Source organism: Bos mutus, chromosome 9, assembly GCF_027580195.1.
Source record: "Bos mutus isolate GX-2022 chromosome 9, NWIPB_WYAK_1.1, whole genome shotgun sequence".
Lineage (NCBI taxonomy): Eukaryota > Metazoa > Chordata > Mammalia > Artiodactyla > Bovidae > Bos > Bos mutus.
In genome coordinates, this window is record NC_091625.1 from 65629847 (window position 1) to 65650048 (window position 20202).

The window sequence follows — 20202 nt, forward strand, 5'->3', positions numbered from 1 at the left end:
ACTGTATTGGTGTTTTTCTTTCTGGCTTACTTCACTCTGTATAATAGGCTCCAGTGTCATCCACCTCATGAGAACTGATTCAAATGTATTCTTTCTAATGGTTGAGTAATATTCCATTGTGTATATGTACCACAGCTTTCTTATCCATTCATCTGCTGATGGACATCTAGGTTGATTCCATGTTCTGGCTATTATAAACAGTGCTGTGATGAACATTGGGGTACATGTGTCTCTTTCAATTCTGGTTTCCTCAGTGTATGCCCAGCAGTGGGATTGCTGGGTCATATGGCAGTTCTATTTTCAGTTTTTTAAGGAATCTCCACACTGTTCTCCATAGTGGCTGTACTAGTTTGCATTCCCACCAACAGTGTAAGAGGGTTCCCTTTTCTCCACACCCTCTCCAGCATTTATTGCTTGTAGGCTTTTGGATAGCAGCCATTCTGACTGGCCATTGACCTCACTGTAGTTTTGACTTGCATTTCTCTGACAATGAGTGATGTTGAGCATCTTTTCATGTGTTTGTTAGCCATCTGTATGTCTTCTTTGGAGAAATGTCTGTTTGGTTCTTTGGACTATTTTTTGATTGGGTCGTTTATTTTTCTGGAATTGAGCTGCAGGAGTTGCTTGTATATTTTTGAGATTAATTCTTTGTCAGTTGCTTCATTTGCTATTATTTTCTCCCATTCTGAAGGCTGTCTTTTCACCTTGCTTATAGTTTCCTTTGTTGTGCAAAAGCTTTTAAGTTTAACTAGGTCCCACTTGTTTATTTTTGTTTTTATTTCCAATATTCTGGGAGGTGGATCATAGAGGATCCCGCTGTGATTTATGTCGGAGAGTGTTTTGCCTATGTTTTCTTCTAGGAGTTTTATAGTTTTTGGTCTTACGTTTAGATCTTTAATCCATTTTGAGTTTATTTTTGTGTATGGTGTTAGAAAGTGTTCTAGTTTCATTCTTTTACAAGTGGTTGACCAGTTTTCCCAGCACCACTTGTTAAAGAGATTGTCTTTTCTCTGTTGTATATTCTGGCCTACTTTGTCAAAGATAAGGCGTCCATAGGAGCATGGATTTATCTCTGGGTTTTCTGTTTTGTTCCATTGATCTATATTCCTGTCTTTGTGCCAGTACCATACTGTCTTGATGACTGTGGCTTTGTAGTAGAGCCTGAAGTCAGGCGGGTTGATTCCTCCAGTTCCATTCTTCTTTCTCAAGATTGCTTTGGCTATTTGAGGTTTTTTGTATTTCCATACAAATTGTGAAATTATTTGTTCTAGCTCTGTGAAGAATACCGTTGGTAGCTTGATAGGGATTGCATTGAATCTATAGATTGCTTTGGGTAGTATACTCATTTTCACTATATTGATTCTTCTGATCCATGAACATGGTATATTTCTCCATCTATTAGTGTCCTCTTTGATTTCTTTCACCAGTGTTTTATAGTTTTCTATATATAGGTCTTTTGTTTCTTTAGGTAGATATATTCCTAAGTATTCTATTCATTTCATTGCAATGGTGACTGGAATTGTTTCCTTAATTTCTTTCTGTTTTCTCATTGTGAGTGTATAGGAATGCAAGGGATTTCTGTGTGTTAATTTTATATCCTGAAACTTTACTATATTCATTGATTAGCTCTAGTAATTTTCTGGTGGAGTCTTTAGGGTTTTCTATGTGGAGGATCATGTCACCTGAAAACAGTGAGAGTTTTACTTCTTCTTTTCCAATCTGTATTCCTTTTATTTCTTTTTCTTCTCTGATTGCTGTGGCCAAAACTTTCAAAACTATGTTGAGTAGCAGTGGTGAAAGTGGGCACCCTTGTCTTGTTCCTGACTCTAGGGGAAATGCTTTCAATTTTTCACCATCGAGGATAAAGTTTGCTGTGGGTTTGTCATATATAGCTTTTATTATGTTGAGGTATGTTCCTTCTATTCCTGCTTTCTGTAGGTTTTTTTTTTTTTTAATCATAAATGGATGTTGATTTTGTCAAAGGCTTTCTCTGCATCTTGAGATAATCACATGGTTTTTATCTTTCAATTTGTTAATGTGGTGTATTATGTCGATTGATTTGCAGATATTGAAGAATCCTTGCATCCCTGGGATAAAGCCCACTTGGTCATGATGTATGATCTTTTTAATGTGTTGTTGGATTCTGTTTGCTAGAATTTTATTAAGGATTTTTGCATCTATGTTCATCAGTGATATTGGCCTGTAGTTTTATTTTTTTGTGGCATCTTTGTCTGATTTTGGTATTAGGGTGATGGGGCTTCATAGAATGAGTTTGGAAGTTCACCTTCCTCTGCAATTTTCTGAAAGAGTTTGAGTAGGATAGGTGTTAGCTCTCCTCTAAATTTTTGGTAGAATTCAGTTGTGAAGCCATCTGGTCCTGGTCTTTTGTTTGTTGGAAGATTTCTGATTACAGTTTCAATTTCCGTGCTTGTGATGGGTCTGTTAAGATTTTCTATTTCTTCCTGGTTCAGTTTTGGAAAGTTGTACTTTTCTAAGAATTTGTCCATTTCTTCCAAGTTGTCCATTTTACTGGCACATCGCTGCTGACAGTAGTCTCTTATGATCCTTTGTATTTCTGTGTTGTCTGTTATGATCTCTCCATTTTCATTTCTAATTTTGTTGATTTGATTATTCTCCCTTTGTTTCTTGAGCCTGGCTAATGATTTGTCAATTTTATTTATCTTCTCAAAGAACCAGCTTTTGGCTTTGTTGATATAATAAGCTTTAAAAGGTGATTATATTTTATGAATTAAATGTGTTTTTAAATATTTAAAGTATATTTCTTTTTGCCTTTAGAAACAATATTAGTCTTCCTCACTGTAAACATAGAAATCAGCAGCAATTTAACAACTTTTAAAGACAGCATAGTCGGATGAATTCAGTTCCATGAGCACTGATTTGAAGCTTAATAGACAAAAAAGTCCTTGACTTCAAAGAGTTTAATTAATATAATTTATAGAACTTACTATGGTGTATATAGAAAAAGGAAGGTACAGAACCAGTGTAATGTAATCTCACAGTGCTTTAAAATGAGAAACCACATATATACAAATATAGAGTAGAATATTATTCAGCCTTATAAAAGGGAATCCTGATAGCTGTAACAATCTATGATAAACCTAGAGGGCATTATACTAAGTGAAGTAAATAAAACAGAGAAGACAAATGCATGGTATCACTTATATGTGCAAATTAAAAAAAAAAGTCAAACTCAAAGAAACAGTAGCAAAACAGTGCCAGGCGTCAGGGATGAGGGGGAAATAGGAAGAGGTTGACAAAAGAGTATGAAATTTCAGCTATAAGGTGAATAAGGTCTGAAGATCTCATGTATAACATGGTGACTGCAGTTGATGATACTGTCTTGTATAACTGAAATTATACAAAAGGTAAACATGTGAGATGATGGATGTGTTAATTTGATTGTGTGAATCTTCACAATGTATACCTTTATTGAATCAACATCTTGTATACTTTAAATCTTTAAACAGATCACAATTTTGTTAATTATATCTCAATAAAGCTAAAGAAAAAAAAAAAACTACCATTCTCTGATGAGTTTTCTATTGTTAAACAGCTGTGTAAAATCCATTGTACATTTATATGTAATGATATACATAATTTAATATGCTTTGGGTCTTCTGCATTGTAAGCAGACGCTTTACCATCTGAGCTACCAGGGAAGTCCTTGTTAACATTAAATATTTATATATACACCTAAGAAAAACTTGTCTGGTAACATGTATTTCTATAAGCTACACGTCAGGAGTAGGGCAGGAGGGAAGAATGGAAGACAAGAATTTTTTTTCTAGTGAGAGGAAATGAAAAGGGCACAGATGAAATGAATAAGGGAAAAGGAACAAGGGGTAGGAGGAACTGAAACCAGATGGAAAAGGTATATTTAAAAATTAACATATATGTTTATATAGAAAACATCATATCCCTGTTCTGCAACATGAAAATATACATGTGAACAATAAGACAAACTGCTGTCCCCTCATACATGCATATGTATATGTGTGTATATGTACATACATACATTACATTGGTAGCTGTCCCCCCATGGGTGTGTATGTATGTGTGTGTGTGTGTATATGTACATACATACATAATGTTGGTAGCTTACCAGAAAAATCTTCTTGAATCTCATGACTCAGGGCTGGAGAAAAAGAAAAAAAAATTCAGTTAAGATCCAACTTCAATTCCTACAGTCTACAAACACGGTATAAGATCATTTAAATGGTTCTTTCATGCACTATTTTTTTCAAATCTCTCAAACATATCCTAAGAAACCATAAGAAAAACTGAATGCAACCAAAATGTATATACTTTGAGAAAAAATATTTAAATATATTCTTTTAGTTGTTCCATTTCTCTCCTTATTAACTAAAGAGCAAATATTCAGTTGCCCACAAGTGGGTAACCCACACTGGTTTAAGGGTGGTCCCAGCCTGACAAATCCTACAAACCAAGAAAGGAGCAGGGCAGGGAGAGAGGCAGCACATGAAACACACAAGCTCCAGGGTGTGCACAAGTACATGTGAGGGTAGGCCAGGTCTGGGTCTGGATAAATTTTTCTTTTCTTATTGTTCTCTAAGTTGGATAGTCATTTAGAAGAACTGTACAAAAAAGATCTTCACAACCCAAATAATCACGACGGTGTGATCACTCAACTAGAGCCAGAAATCCTGGAATGTGAAGTCAAGTGGGCCTTAGGAAGCATCACTATGAACAAAGCTAGAGGAGGTGATGGAATTCCAGTTCAGCTATTTCAAATCCTAAAAGATGATGCTGTGAAAGTGCTGCACTCAATATGCCAGCAAATTTGGAAAACTCAGCAGTGGCCACAGCACTAGAAAAGGTCAGTTTTCATTCCAATCCCAAAGAAAGGCAATGCCAAAGAATGCTCAAACTACCACACAATTGCACTCATCTCACATGCTAGTAAAGTAATGTTCAAAATTCTCTAAGCCAGGCTTCAGCAATATGTGAACTGTGAACTTCCAGATGTTCAAGCTGGTTTTAGAAAAGGCAAAGGAACCAGAGATCAAATTGCCAATATCCACTGGATCATTGAAAAAGCAAGAGTTTCAGAAAAACATCTATTTCTGTTTTACTGACTATGCCAAAGCCTGTGACCGTGTGGATCACAATAAACTGTGGAAAATTCTTCAAGAGATGTGACTACCAGACCAACTGACTTGCCTCTTGAGAAACCTGCATGCAGGTCAGAAAGCAACAGTTAGAACTGGACATGGAACAACAGACTAGTTCCAAATAGGAAAAGGAGTACGTCAAGGCTGTATATTGTCACTCTGCTTATTTAACTTCTATGCAGAATACATTATGAGAAACACTGGGCTAGATGAAGCACAAGCTGGAATCAAGATTGCTGGGAGAAATATCAATAACCTCAGATATATGCAGATGACACCACCCTTATGGCAGAAGTGAAGAAAAACTAAAAAGCCTCTTGATGAAAGTAAAGAGGAGAGTGAAAAAGTTGGCCTAAAGCTCAACATTCAGAAAACTAAGATCATGGCATCCAGTCCCATCACTTCATGGGAAATAGATGGGGAAACAGTGGCTGACTTTATTTTTTGAGGCTCCAAAATCACTGCAGATGGTGATTGCAGCCATGAAATTAAAAGATGTTTACTGCTTGGAAGGAAAGTTATGACCAACCTAGACAGCATATTAAAAAGCAGAGACATTATTTTGTCAACAAAGGTCCGTCTACCAGTCAAGGCTATGGTTTTTCCAGTAGTCATGAATGGATGTGAGAGCTGGACTATAAAGAAAGCTGAGCACCAAAGAATTGATGCTTTTGAACTGTGGTGTTAGAGAAGACTCTTGAGGGTCCCTTGGACTGCAAGGAGATTCAACCAGTCCATCCTAAAAGAGATCAGTCCTGGGTGTTCATTGGAAGGACTGATGTTGAAGCTGCTCCAATACTTTGGCTACCTGATGCCAAGAGCTGACTCATTTGAAAAGAGCCTGATGCTGGGTAAGATTGAGGGCAGGAGGAGAAGGGGAAGACAGAGGAAGAGATGTTTGGGTGGCATCGCTGACTCAGCAGACATGAGTTTGGGTAAACTCCGGGAGTTGGTGATGGACAGGAAGGCCTGGCGTACTGTGGTTCATGCGGTCGCAAGAGTCAGACATGACTGAGTGACTGAACTGAACTGAACTGTGTGTCACACACTTTGCAGATGCTGTGGGTACCACAGTTAGGGAAAGGGAAAAATCTGTGCCTTTCCAGAACTTACATCCCAGAAGGGGGAGATGAAGTATTTTTACAAACATCTGTTCTAAAGTTCTCTATGTTAATATGGTTCTGTGAAACTTACCATTTTGATTCTGATTTAATATTAGCAACCAGGAGTTTCACATTTTTGACTGTGGAGCTTTTGTTTTCTCATATATGTGCTAGCTACAGTTAGCTATGATGTGAACAGCACTAGCCATAAAATATTTGAAACATAATAAATGCTGACACAAAAGTCTTTGTTAAAAAAAAAAAACATGACGGAGCTAATGAATAATATATATTTTTTTAGACATCTGAGTTTTTTGTTAAAACTCTCCCTAAGAGGCAATGTATATTAGATCTTATGCAGGTAAAAAATAAGATAGGATGTACTTCCAGAAGAAAGGTGTAAGAATTGAGGTTGATTAATCTAATGAATGGGGGAAAATAAGAAACAAAAAACATTTGTCAACTTCAATCAAATTTACGAATAAATGTCCTTCATTAAGAAAACCATGAGCAGAATCCCAAGTCAGCTGAGATCTGGAGATTTTCAGTTTGTTTTACAAAAGTAAACAGAACATTCTTTACATAAGAATGCATGCTTAAGATACAGTTTTCTTCTTGTTGTTTTGGTTTGTTTCCTTTTTACTTTTTAACTGGAATATTACTTTCTTTGAAGGAGAAAAGGATGAAATCCTAGAGTCATTACAGGTGAGAAATGGATTAGGAATCTGCTACTAATACCTTTGATTCCAGATTTCAGTCCTGAGTTCTTTCTCCTGATATATCTGCAACCTCTCAAAACAGACAGAAGTGAATTATATGGTTGGGCTCTGGCTGTGAAGGGACAGGCACTGGAGGGTATAGTACAACCTTGTGGCCTAGGCTACTGTGATGTAGCCTCTGACTTCCCATGACAGAGCTGGCAGGAGATAGGCCAGGAAGAGTGCCTGGTGATGTCCACTCAGCAGGAGCACATGACAGGCAGGCCTCTGGAGATGTGTTTGCAGGTATTAAGTAATATGATCTTACAAAGCTGGGCCAGCAAGTATTTCATATGACTGATTTCGATCACATCTAATCAAACTGTTTAAACTTGGGAAAAGTGAGGTCATACTGCCATTTGCTAGCCCTTTCACTAGTCTAAAGAAATAATGGGGAAAAAACAAACAAACAAACAAAAAAACCCAAAACTGATCATAAAATGATAAACCAGGCTTCTCTGGTGCCTCAATGATGAAGACCTGCCAATGCAGGAGACACAGGTTTGATCCTAGCCCAGAAGTTCCAACACGCCATGGAGCAGCTGGGCCCGCGCACCACAACTATTGAGCCTGTGCTCTAGAGCCCGGGAGCCATAACTACGGAGCCCATGTGGCACAACTGCTAAAGCCCGCATGCCCCGGAATCCATGCTCCACAGCAAGAGAAGACACCACAAGAAGAAGCCTATGCACTGCAGCTAGAGAGCAGACCCCACTCGCCACAATAAGAGAAAGTCCACAGAGGAACAAAGACCCAGCACAGCTAAAAATAAGTAAATAAATCTTTAAAATGACAAACCAAAATGACAGTAGCAGATAAAATATTATAGTTTATCAAGACTCTACAACCAGTCATGACTATACTTTAACAAAAGTTGTTTCCATGAATATAGAATAAGTTACTTACCAACATGTACAAGGTATGAATAATCCTTGATAACTGTCTCGGCTCTAAAGGAATCATCCCGGTGATCAACTATTACTGAATCTAAGTTGATATCCTTAAACAGAAATAGAAAAGGAAAATAAACTTTTTTCTAAACTTTATCACTATACATTTAAGCTGATCAGTGGAAGTTCACATGGTAATTATTTACAGAGCCCATAAGCTAAACCCACATTACTCCTGTTTTTCGCTCTCTCATACCACGTTCTTCTCCTTCAAAGCATACATCATAATTTTAACTACATATGTGTCTATGCTTAATGTCTACCTTACGCACTCATCTGTAAACTCTAAGCATAAGGGACTGTCTTAACACAACTTCTTAAGCTCAGCTTATCAAAAAAAAATATATATCACTAACAACTTTTCAGATGTCTCTAGCTTCTACATAGCTTTGATGCAAGTTATTTTTCTGCCTTTCATTTACACAAGGAACACATCTTTCAACATAGTAAGCTCCCCCTTCCCCTCAGTCATCCACCCTCTGTGCCTCACTGGTATCACCAATGGGAAGAGACGGATCCCAGGTTCCCTAGGCCCTGCCCTCTTGGTTCTAGACTGCTTGGTGAGGAGGGAGTAGGAAGTAGGACATGCAGTGCCTCTGGACATGCTGGCTCTTTCAGGCAGAGGCTGGACACTCCGGCGGGAACATCAAATCCTACTTCAGGAGGAGGAGGAACTCACTCACTCAGATACAGTTCTGCCATGGCAGAAGTAGCATGAATTCTCAAGAATCCTTGGCTGCCAGAATTTCTCTCTAAATCTCTATGGTTCCTCAAGTGTGGAGACCCTGCAGGCTGCTGGAGGATGTGCCTGGAGATGGTGTAAGTTGCCTGCTTATTCATCTGATTTTCCAGGTTGGACTGTAAGCCTGGTGAGGTCTCAGTCTCTATGAATCTGGCCCACCTGTAGATTTCTGAATTCTACAGCAGTGTCCAGAATGAAGCAGTGTTCAATAAATACTTAATGAATGAGTTAATTCCCTAATTTTAGTTTCCAGAGGACATCTAAAGCTGGTTAGCAGCTTAAGCGTACTAAGACACAGCAATCCTCTCTCCTGTCTCTTGAATTCCAATTCAAGTGCAGGAAATCAGTTCATATGGTGAAGTTAAACTGGGACTCTCACTGCTGTTCAGTTCAGTTCATTTGTTCACTCGTGTACGACTCTTTCCGACCTGATGGACTGCAGCACGCCAGGCTTCCCCATCCCATCATCAATTCCCAGAACTTGCTCAAACTCATGTCCATTGAGTCGGTGATGCCATCCAACCATCTCTTCCTCTGTCATCCCCTTTTCCTCCTGCCTTCAATCTTTCCCAGCATCAGGGTCTTTTCCAATGAGTCAGTTCTTCGCATCAGGTGGCCAAAGTATTAGGATTTCAGCTTCAGCATCAGTCCTTCCAATGAATATTCAGGACTGATTTCCTTTAGAATTGACTGGTTTGATCTCCTTGCAGTCCAAGGGTACTAACTGCTGTTATCCATGCATAAAAACAAACAAAATCACAGAAGAGCATATAAAATAATGCGTTGGCTGAAAGTTTTCTTCGGGTTTTTGTACGATGTTATGGAAAAATTGGATCGAACTTCTTGGCCAACCCACTACTTTCTGTTTTTTTTCCTGAGATGCTATGGCATGTTTGTTAAGAGCATATACTATGGAGCCAGCCTGTCTGGGATCAAAATGTTAGATCTCCCATTTACTGTATGACTCTGCTAAATTACCTAATCTCTGTTTCCTCACCTGTAAAATAGGGATAATGAAAGGATCTATCTCATAGAATTGCTGTAAGTTAATACAAGATGAGTGCTCAGAAATGTGCCTGCATGTAGCTTTTTATTTTTTTCTGATGTTAAAAACATGTTTACCTTCTGTTTAGTATATATGACGATGGTGACTAAAGAGTCTGTTTGGAACCAGTCATAGCTGTAAAATATTCAAAAAAGAATGAATAATTATATGCATTAACATAAATTAACCATTAAAGATATAATTTTAAAAAATATACAAAAAAACTAATACAATTATGTAAAGTTTAAAAATAAAATAAAATTAGAGAAAAAAATAAAAAAAAAAAAATAAATAAATAAAAAATAAAACAACAACAACAACAACAAAAAAAAAAACATACAATATAACACAACAGATACATGATTTAAAACATTTATTTTGAAACCTACAGTAAGAAATACATTTTTTGAGGGAAACTTTTTCACTACATAATCAGTAGTGTGAGATGAAATAACTCACAATTATTTCTCAATTTAAAATGCCTATACTTCCATGTTCATGCCCCAACCATTAACGCCAAAGCAGCTGAGGTTAACCAATTCTTTGAAGACCTACAAGACCTTCTAGAATTAACACCAAAAACAGATGTCCTTTTCATCATAGGAGACTAGAATGCAAAAGTAGGAAGTCAAGAGATATCTGGAGTAACAGGCAAGTTTGGCCTTGAAGTACAAAATGAAGCAGGGCAAAGACTAACAGAGTTTTGTCAAGAGAACACACTGGTCATAGCAAACACCCTCTTCCAATGACACAAGAGATGACTCTACACATAGACATCACCAGATGATCAATACTGAAATCAGGTTGATTATAATCTTTGCAGCCAAAGATAGAGAAGCTCTATACAGTCAGCAGAAATAAGACCCGGAGCTGACTGTGGCTCATGAGCTCTTCACTGCGAAATTCAGGCTTGAATTGAAGAAAGTAGGGAAAAACACTAGGCCATTCAGATATGACCTAAATCAAAACCCTCATGATTTTACAGTGGAAATGACAAACAGATTCAAGGGATCAGATCTGGTATACAGACTGCCTGAAAAACTATGGACAGAGGTTTGTAACATTGTACAGCAGGTGTTGATCAAAATCACCCCAAAGAAAAAGAAATGCAAGAAGGCTAACTGATTGTCTAAGGAGGCTTTCCAAAGAGCTGATGAGAGAAGCCAAAGGCAAAGGAAAAAGGAAAGACATACCCATCTGAATGCAGAGTTCCAGAGAATAGTAAGGAGAGAAAAGAAAGCCTTCTTACGTGAACAATGCAAAGAAAAGAGGTAAACAATAGAATGGAAAAGAACAGAAATCCCTTCATGAAAATTTGAGATATCAAGGGAAAATTTCATTCAAGAATGGGCATGATGAAATGACAGAAATGGCAAGGACCTAAGAGAAACAGAAGAGATTAAGAAGAGGTGGTAATAAAACACAGAAGAACTATACAAACAATATTGCAGTGACCCAAATAACGACAATGGTGTGGTCACTCACCTAGAGCCACACATCCTGGAATGTGAAGTCAAGAGGGCCTTAGGAAGCATTACACCAACAAAGCTAGTAGAGGTGATGGAATTCGAGCTGAGCTATTTTAAATCCTAAAAGATGATGCTGTTAAAGTCAGCTCAATACATCAGCAAACTTAGAATACTCAGCAGTGGCCACAGGACTGGAAAAGGTCAGTTTTCATTCCAATACCAAAGAATGTTCAAACAACCATAAAAGTGCACTCATTTCACATGCTAGCAAGGTAATACTCAAGATCCTTCAAGCTAGGCTTTAGCAGTATGTGAATCAAGAAATTTCCGATGTACAAGCTGACTTTTCTAAGCAACAAGCTTAGAAAAGGCAGAAGAATCAGAGATCAAAATTGCCAACATCCACTAGAGAAAGCAAGAGAATACCAGAAAAGCATCTACTTCTTGTCATTGACTATGTTAAAGCCTTTGACTGTGTGATCACAACATACTGGAAAATTCTTAAAGAGATGGGAATACTAGACTAACTTACTTGTCTCCTGAGAAATCTGTATGCAGGTCAAGAAGTCAAGAAGCAATAGTTAGAACTGGACATGGCAAATAGACTGGTTCAAAAATTGGGAAAGGAGTATGTCAAGTCTGTATACTGTCACCCTGCTTATTTAACTTATATGCAGAATACCATGCAAAATGCCAGGTTGGATGAATCACAAACTGGAATCAAGATTGCTGGCAGTAATATCAATAACCTCAGACATGCAGATGATACTACTAATGGCAGAAATCGAAGAGGAACTAAAGAGCCTCTTGATGAGGGTAAAAAAGGAGAGTGAAAAAAGCTGGCTTAAAATTCAACATTAACAAAATGAAGATTGTGGCATCTGGTCCCATCACTTCATGGCAAATAGAAGGGGAAAAAATGGAAGATTTTATTTTCTTGGTCTCCAAAATCACTACAGATAATGACTGCAACCATGAAATTAAAAGACATTTGTTCCTTGGAAGGAAAGCTATCATAAACCTATACAGCATATTACAAAGCAGAGACATCACTTTGCTGACAAAGGTCTGTATAATCAAAGCTATGGTTTTTCCAATAGTCATGTACAGATGTGAGAGCTGGACAATAAAAATGGCTGAACGCCAAAGAATTGATGCTTTTGAACTGTGGTGCTGGAGAAGACATTTGAGAGTCCGTTGGACTGCAAGGAGATCAAACAAGTCAATCCTAAAGGAAATCATGAGTATTCAATAGAAGGACTGATGCTGAAGCTCCAATACTTTGGCCACCTGATAGGAAGAGTCAACTCCTTGGAAAAGACCCTGATGCTGGGAAAGATTGAGGGCATGAGGAGAAGGGCAACAGAGGATAAGATGGATGGATGGCATCACTGACTCAATGACCAGGAGTTTGAGCAAACTCCAGGAGATGGTGAAGGACAGGGAAGAATGGCTTGCTGTACTCCATGGGGCTGCAAGGAGTCAGATACAACTTAGTAACTGAACAACAATACTTCATGTATACCAGCAAATACATGGACATATACTACAGGTATACCAACTTGGATAAAGACAAACCACCTCCTTGACAAGACACTTTTTATAAAGGTTACACATCTAAAATGCCTTGTATCAGAGCAATAACACAACATATTTTCTGAAGGAAAATGACAAAATCTACATGCTTATTACCTTGACTCTTTCCTGTCACAAATATATTACCGACAAAATTAACTCACCAAGGATGTTTAACAGTCAACAGCAAAAATTTAAGGAAAAGCTACATCATCTGTTTTGTAAAACTTCTGATCAAATTGATTTTGTTCTTATTACCTGTATACAGGCCCCCAGTGTGAATCTTACAAGAGATACCCTGAGGCCCTTAACTTAAAATTGTATATGAAATAACTTAACAGATATAACAAGTATAGCAGGATGCTACTGTTACAGATTCACCTTGTGGGGAAAGGTGGTAAGAGAAAAATGACAAATAACACACATAACCCTAGGGCATGTGAAATATCATTAACAAAATTATACATGGATTGTTTAATTTACTAAGACAGTGCAATACATTTCCAAGAATTTTCATTAAAAAACTGATAAAACAAACTAGACATGCAAAATAATGCTGTTGTTGTTTAGTTGCTAAGTTGTGTCTGACTCTTCTGCAACCCCATGGACTGTAGCCTGCCAGGCTCCTCCTCTGTGCATGGGATTTCCCAGGCAAGAATACTGGAGTGAGTTGCCATTTCCTTCTCTAGAGGATCTTCCCTACACAGGGGATGAACCTCCATCTCCTGCATTAGCAGAAGGATTCTTGACCACTGAGCCACTAGGGAAGCATATTACAGTTGAATAAATTATGGATACTTGATCAATTTCCATCATACAATGGAATACAGACCAGAAAATGCCTTTGCAGAATATTTCATGACATACAAAGTTGATCACATAATATACTGTAATACCGATACTGTCAGAATAATATGGAAATAGGTACTACATGAATCAAAGTGGATAGAATAAACCAAATATTAAGAGTATATATTTAGGGTTGATGGGACTGACTTTTATCACTTTCTTTTGTATTTCCCTGTGTTTCTAAGTTTGCTACCATGAATATATATGTGATAATCAGAAAAAAATTGTTTTAAATAGTTCTTTTTTAAGTTGTGGTGTTTAAAATGGGTTAAACTTCAGTTATGCTAAAAATTCATATTTAGGGAACAGCTCATTTTTCAACAATGCCTGATAAATGAGGCAGTGCAGTTCTTGTATCAAAAAAGCATGATTAATATAATAAGCAATAAATCAAACTTAGAGCCATTTTTTTTAATGTGCATATTTTGGTGTAGAACTGATTAAGCTTTAAAGAAAATAAAATTAGAAAGCATACCTTGGAGAACTAGGACCTTCTTTGGCAAGTGTATCTGTCACTTGGCTCTGAGGAAGCATGCCTTCACAAAGAAAAATAAACAAAATAGCTACAGTTCATCTATGTTGCATTTTTCTTTTTTTCACCCCATCTCTCCAGTAAACTTCTTATTGAAATATTATAAAAGGAGACAAGTCATAAATATACTACTCAATGAATTTCCATCTGTAAAACATACCCTTGTAACCATCACCCTCCCTGTGCCCTTCCATTCACCACCTCTCCCCCAAGATAATCACTATTCTGACTTTTAACATCATGATTAGTTTTTGCCTGCATTTGGCCTTTATGAAAAAGTGGAATCATAAAACATGCTTTCTTTTGGTCTGGGTTTTTGGGACAGTTCCATAGACGTTACAGTTAATGTCAAATTAGCATGATTAATAGTAAGCAATGAGTCAGGTCTGGAGTTTTCTGAGATGTTATCCATGCTGCTGAATGCATTAGTAGTTTGTTCTGTTTTACTACTGAGTATTATTATACTCTCTCAATATACCATATACCATTTATTAGAATCTATTCATTCTACTGTTGATGGATATTTGGGCAGTTTTTGGTGATTATGTATAGTGCTGTTATTAATATTCTTGGTACATGTACACACTCATTCTTAAAGAACATCCATCTACATATCTGGTAGGTATATAGGACATGAGTATGTTCAGCTTTAGTAAATACTGCTAAACAGTTTTCCAAAAAGGTCATATCAACTTACAATTTTTACCATAAGGGTATGGATGCCTGGTTGCTCCAATACCTTGCTGACACGTGGTATTCTGTCTTTTTCATTTTAGATTTTCTTGTGGGTGTGTCTCAACATCACATTTTAAATGCCCACCAAGGCTCTGGGTTTTGAATTGTTTTTGAAAACTCTGAGAACAGGGAAGAGCTTCAGAGATTCTGTAAACATTAACTATTTTTCTTCTACAATAGGAGTGTACTCTTTGTGCAGGAAAAAAAAAATTAGGCTTTGGCGAGTCTTAGAATTCTCAATTAGAAGGCATGGTAATTATACAAAGTCAGTGTTGGGAGGCACCTAGGAGACACGGTAGTTTAGAGGTTTTCAAGATTCTTCTTATCCAGAGAACCTTCTGTTAAAACACGAGAGAATTGATGGACTTATGTCAATTTGAAGAGACTGGGTCTCTAGAGGAATGCTGGCTTCAGTGTTTTAAATGACGTTTAAATGATGACACAGAAAGCAGGCAGATGACATCTGTAAATATGCAGACTTAACCATATACACTTATATAAGTCAAATATTTGAGGCATACATATTCATATAAAAGAGGTAACTGTGCTGCCCAGACCACTGGACAATGTAATATCACATTTTTAAGGCCACTGTTAACTGACATGTTAAGTGCCATGCACCCAAAGGAAAGCAATGTGGCGGGAAAGAAAATAGCCAATCAGTAATTAGCCTTTAAGGAAAGGCTGTTTGCCTAGTATCATGTAAGAGTAAAGTATCAGCTGAAACCCAAGAACAGCCCTTCCTTTAATGCGGTGACCCTGCCAGACAAACAACTTCAGGTGGCACATCACACACTGCATGTATTAGTCTATAAGAAGACTGTTTCCTCTACTTGAAAACGAAGAGGTAATTCATCTGGCAATCTAGCTTGTTAGCTGAATTTCTACAACTTTCTTGTCCAAAACAGAAAGGAAAAAAATGCATTTTAAAACATATATTAGTATTACAGTTCAGTCAGAGTAGCCCCAGGCAGTTTTGAAAGTCTCACACCAAAGTTTTTGAGGAGGTTAGGGGTAGTGTCAGTCACGATTCCAAATCATAGTGAATGGCTGAGGAGAGCTGCCGAGCCCAGAGAAGAGGGGATTAACAGGCTACTCAGTATCTGCATAGACACTGGAGGAGAGCCCTGTGCCTGAGGGAGAGGTGCCCTCAGCCTGGCATCGGAGGGGGGAACTCCAAGTCAACGCAAGTATAGTTAAGTCCCCTACATAAGAACCTTCAAGTCTCGAACTTTCAAAGAGGCAAACATGCATTCACGTGTCCAATCATGTAAGTCAGTTCATGTGTATAGTGTACACTGTCACATGCATGCATCCTCTACATGTGGTTGTGCTTTTGTGTGCTTTACTGTACAGTTCTGTATAGAGTGCATGTGTGCTAAGTTGCTTCAGTTGTGTCTGACTCTCTGAGACCCCATGGACTATAGCTTTCCAGCCTCCTCTGTCCATGAGATTCTCCAGGCAAGAATACAGGAGTGAGTTGCAATGCCTTCCTCCAAGGGATCTTCCCCACCAAGGGATTGAACCTGTATCTCCTTTGCCTTCTGCATTGGCAGCTGGGTTCTTTACTACTAGTGCCACCTGGGAAGCCGAGTACAGAGTATACTAGCACAGTATCTTTATTTTAAGCCCAGAATACTTGGAAGCAAGTGCAAAAGCAGCCGTGATGCAGCTGGTATTGCTGTACTTTTCAAAGTACTATAAGACTAAAAATGTTTTATTTTTTTTTAATTTATCATTTGTGTGAAAAGTATTATAAACCTGTCATACACTATTATATAGCCTATTGTGTTAGTTGAGTACCTAGGCTAACTTTGTTGGACTTATGAACACATTGGACTTATGAAGACACTCTCGGAACAGAACTCGTTCGTATACAGGGGACTTACTGTATTCAAGCTGAGGACAGATGAACACAAGTTCAGAGATGCCATAGAAAGGACTATAGAAAGAGTCATGGCTTCAGTAAGGGATCTACAGAGTCCTGTCAAATCCTCTAAGCTTAGCAAGTAAACATATCTTTTGCATAAAAATATCTAAATATCCCAAATAATTCTGTAAGGCATTTTGTATACAGTCATGTGAATATGATTCAGTTTTTCACTATAAATGTATACGACTTACCATTTAAGACTTTCTTTTCCTCATGATAGTCTGTACAACAGTTTAGGAAAAGAAAAAAGTTAGGTTAAGAAAAGTGTAACATCAGAGAAGATCAGTTTATATTATTGACATAAGGATAACAGCCCTCTTCTAAAAGGGCTTTCTTTAACAAAAGCCCTGAGGAGAGAAATAAGGCTGATAAACAGATGGCCTCTCTTTTAAGTAAGTCATTTCATCTCTGAAGACTGCCAAGTCATTTCTGCAGATGTCTGTCTCAGAATTCACGGCTTTCCCCTCCTTTTCTGGATTTTTCTCCCCTAATATCTTGGTGAATTTCTTTAGAAAGCACATAAAGACCCAAGTTTTCTCCAGGTTGTCATTATCTAAATTAGTCAAAACTATCCAAAATTTATTAGATTACACTTTATATCAGAAACATACATATTAACCCAAAGAAAGACACCTTACTACCTTTCTCTCTTAACCAGGTGAGCACTTAAAATGATTATTCAAATTTAAATGGCCAAGTGCTGAAATATGGTAAGATTTTTACTTGTTTATCAGTACAATCAATCATTTGGGTTACAAGCCAGAAAAAGTTTAATGAGTGTTTTCTTTCAGGATGGCAACCGGCTCACAAATCTATATTATACCTTGATCACCACAAGTTTTATAACCCTATGTCAAAATAAAACCATCAGCAAGTTGCCAGAGTTCTCTTAAAAAAAAGAACGCCAAGCTAACACAAAATATTCAAGAAGTAAACTGAATTGATAGACATTACTTGTTAACATGACATCACCTTGTTTTGTAGAAAAAGAAACCAAAATATGTACATCCAAGCTTCCAAATTCTTTTATATTTTAATTTTCAATCAACCAGAGACCTCATAAAATTACTACCACTTGTCACTCACGTCATAAAATAACTATGATTAAGGAGGTCAGATAACCATTCTTTTATTTTCTCCATTTTACTGAAATAAGTTCGGAGCTTAAAGGGATCTTAACAACACACACCAAATTATCATCCATTCTCCTCATTGAAGGTTGAAAATAGAGGTCAGGACTTGAATGAAACCCACGGCTCTTCAGCAGTAAAGCTGAGGTTAAACTTTATATCCCCTGAACTGAACACCATTTTTCTTAATATGCCATTGAGAGAGTTAATACTTTCTCAAAAGACACAAGGCCTAAAGACCATTTAAATTATGTCTCAAAATGAGTTTTGTTTCTCAACCTCTAGATAAAAATCTAGTCATTAGTTTGCAAGGGATCACTGATGGTCTGGCTTGGCAACTGACCTCCATCCAATTTCACCTGTCTTTGCTACTGTACTTGTGATCATTGGTTTTATCTTAGAACAAATAGCAAACTCACCATAACAAAAGTAAATTAAGTCTAATTTCAGTGCACAACATATTTGGCAGTTCAATGAATCTCATTGATCATGTAAAATAATTTGCTTTTATCTAAGAGACTCACAGATTTTAAACACTTCTTCCAAGTAATTTGTTTCTAGGGGGAAAAAAAAAATCATCTCCTATGATTATTTCCCATCTGATGTGAATTGATTTGAACCTGTCAGATCCTGCAACTGCTTTTTTTCTGAGCTTTTTTTTTTTTTTTTTAATATAAGAAGTACCAGCAAGAAGAGAACCTACTTAAATGATCTAAAAAACCTTTAAAGCTCTACAAGTCTTATCTTTGCAATTCTTTTGGAAAACTGAGTCACAGAAATAAGACAGACTATTATTTACTATGAAGCATAGTCACATCTGAGTCATTTTAGGCACGAGATACTTTCCTGTTTAACAAAAAACTTAACATTCTGTTTTGTTAACTAATTCTACTATTTGGTTGGCTCCATGGCCAAGAAAATTTGCATCTTCTTATAACATTGGTTAGAGTGCATTACTCTGATAAGAGCCTCTGCTTTCTGGAAAATGAAAGCCATTCAGTCATGTCCAACTCTTTGAGAACCCATGGACTGTAGCCCGCCAGGCTCCTCTGACCATGGAATTCTCCAGGCAAGAATACTGGAGTGGGTTGTCATTTCCTCCTCCAGGGGCTCTTCCCAATCCAAAGAGCGAACCAACATCTCTTGTGGCTCTGGGATTGGCAGGCAGATTCTTTACCATTGAGTCACCTGGGAAGCCTCTAGTGTCTCTGAAGTGAAGTGAAGTCACTCAGTCACATCCGACTATTTGCAACCCCATGGACACCAGGCTCCTCCATCCATGGGATTTTCTAGGCAAGAGTACTGGAGTGGGTTGCCATTTCCTTCTCCAGGGAATCTTCCCGACCCAGGGATCAAACTCAGGTCTTCCGCATTGTAGACAGATGCTTTACCATCTGAGCCACCAGTCTGGCAGGGAGAAAAACCAATCCAAGAACCACTGGTGTATACCAAAGGAAAATACATTATTCAAAAGAGGATAACTTTAATGAGGTGATCTCTACCTTACAAAAAGAAGTATCCAGGATTTCTTTCAAGGGTGAACTTTTCCAATTAAATAACTATTATTAGTTAAGGAAGGTATATATACCTACAAGCTTCAGTCTCTGAACTTTTAAACTGAGGTTGTTAGAAGAGAATCCCTCTTCTACCTCGAAAGTACTCTCCTGGTCTATGGCTCTAAGTGCTTTATAGTCAGTAGCTGCTTGAGAAAACAGGAACGAAAAGTCAAAACATAAAGCATTAATATTGGAAATCATGATAAACCTATGAGAAATTAAGAACAAACACCCAAGTGGTGCTAGTGGTAAAGAATCTGCCTGCCAATACAGGAGATACAAGAGATCTGGGTTTGATCCCTGGGTTGGGAAGATTCCCTGGAGAAGGAAATGACAACCCACTCCAGTATTCTTGCTTGAACAATTTCAAGGACAGAGGAGCCTGGTGGGATACAGTTTATGGGTCACAAAGAGTCAGACAGGACTGAGCAAGCACAAGTGTGTGTGTGCACACACACATATGCACATTTCTGACATGAGCTATGCCATTAGAAAATGTGACTATTTTACGGAATGACCATCATTACAAATAAATGCTGGAAAGGATGTGGAGAAAAGGGAACCTCCTACACTGTTGGTGGGAATATAAATTGGTACAGTCACTAGTATGGAAAACAGTATAGGGGTTCCTCAAAAATCTAAAAACAGTATTACCATATGATGGTGCTATGG

General features: G+C 37.6%; 1 protein-coding gene across 6 annotated transcripts in view; it reads right to left on the reverse strand.

The window, feature by feature from the left end:
- Positions 1 to 20202, reverse strand: part of CYB5R4 (cytochrome b5 reductase 4) — a 128035-nt gene that overhangs the window by 44671 nt on the left and 63162 nt on the right. For 4 of the 6 annotated variants that reach the window (XM_070376646.1, XM_070376643.1, XM_005897595.2 and 1 more), the window contains 5 exons: positions 17036 to 17065; positions 14120 to 14180; positions 9829 to 9886; positions 7921 to 8014; positions 4124 to 4156 (listed from right to left, as the gene is read on the reverse strand). In XM_070376646.1, the coding sequence (XP_070232747.1) occupies positions 4124 to 4156; positions 7921 to 8014; positions 9829 to 9886; positions 14120 to 14180; positions 17036 to 17065 (276 nt within the window). The remainder of the gene's footprint in view (positions 1 to 4123; positions 4157 to 7920; positions 8015 to 9828; positions 9887 to 14119; positions 14181 to 17035; positions 17066 to 20202) is intronic. The other 2 variants (XM_070376642.1, XM_070376645.1) reach the window with 1 other exon arrangement.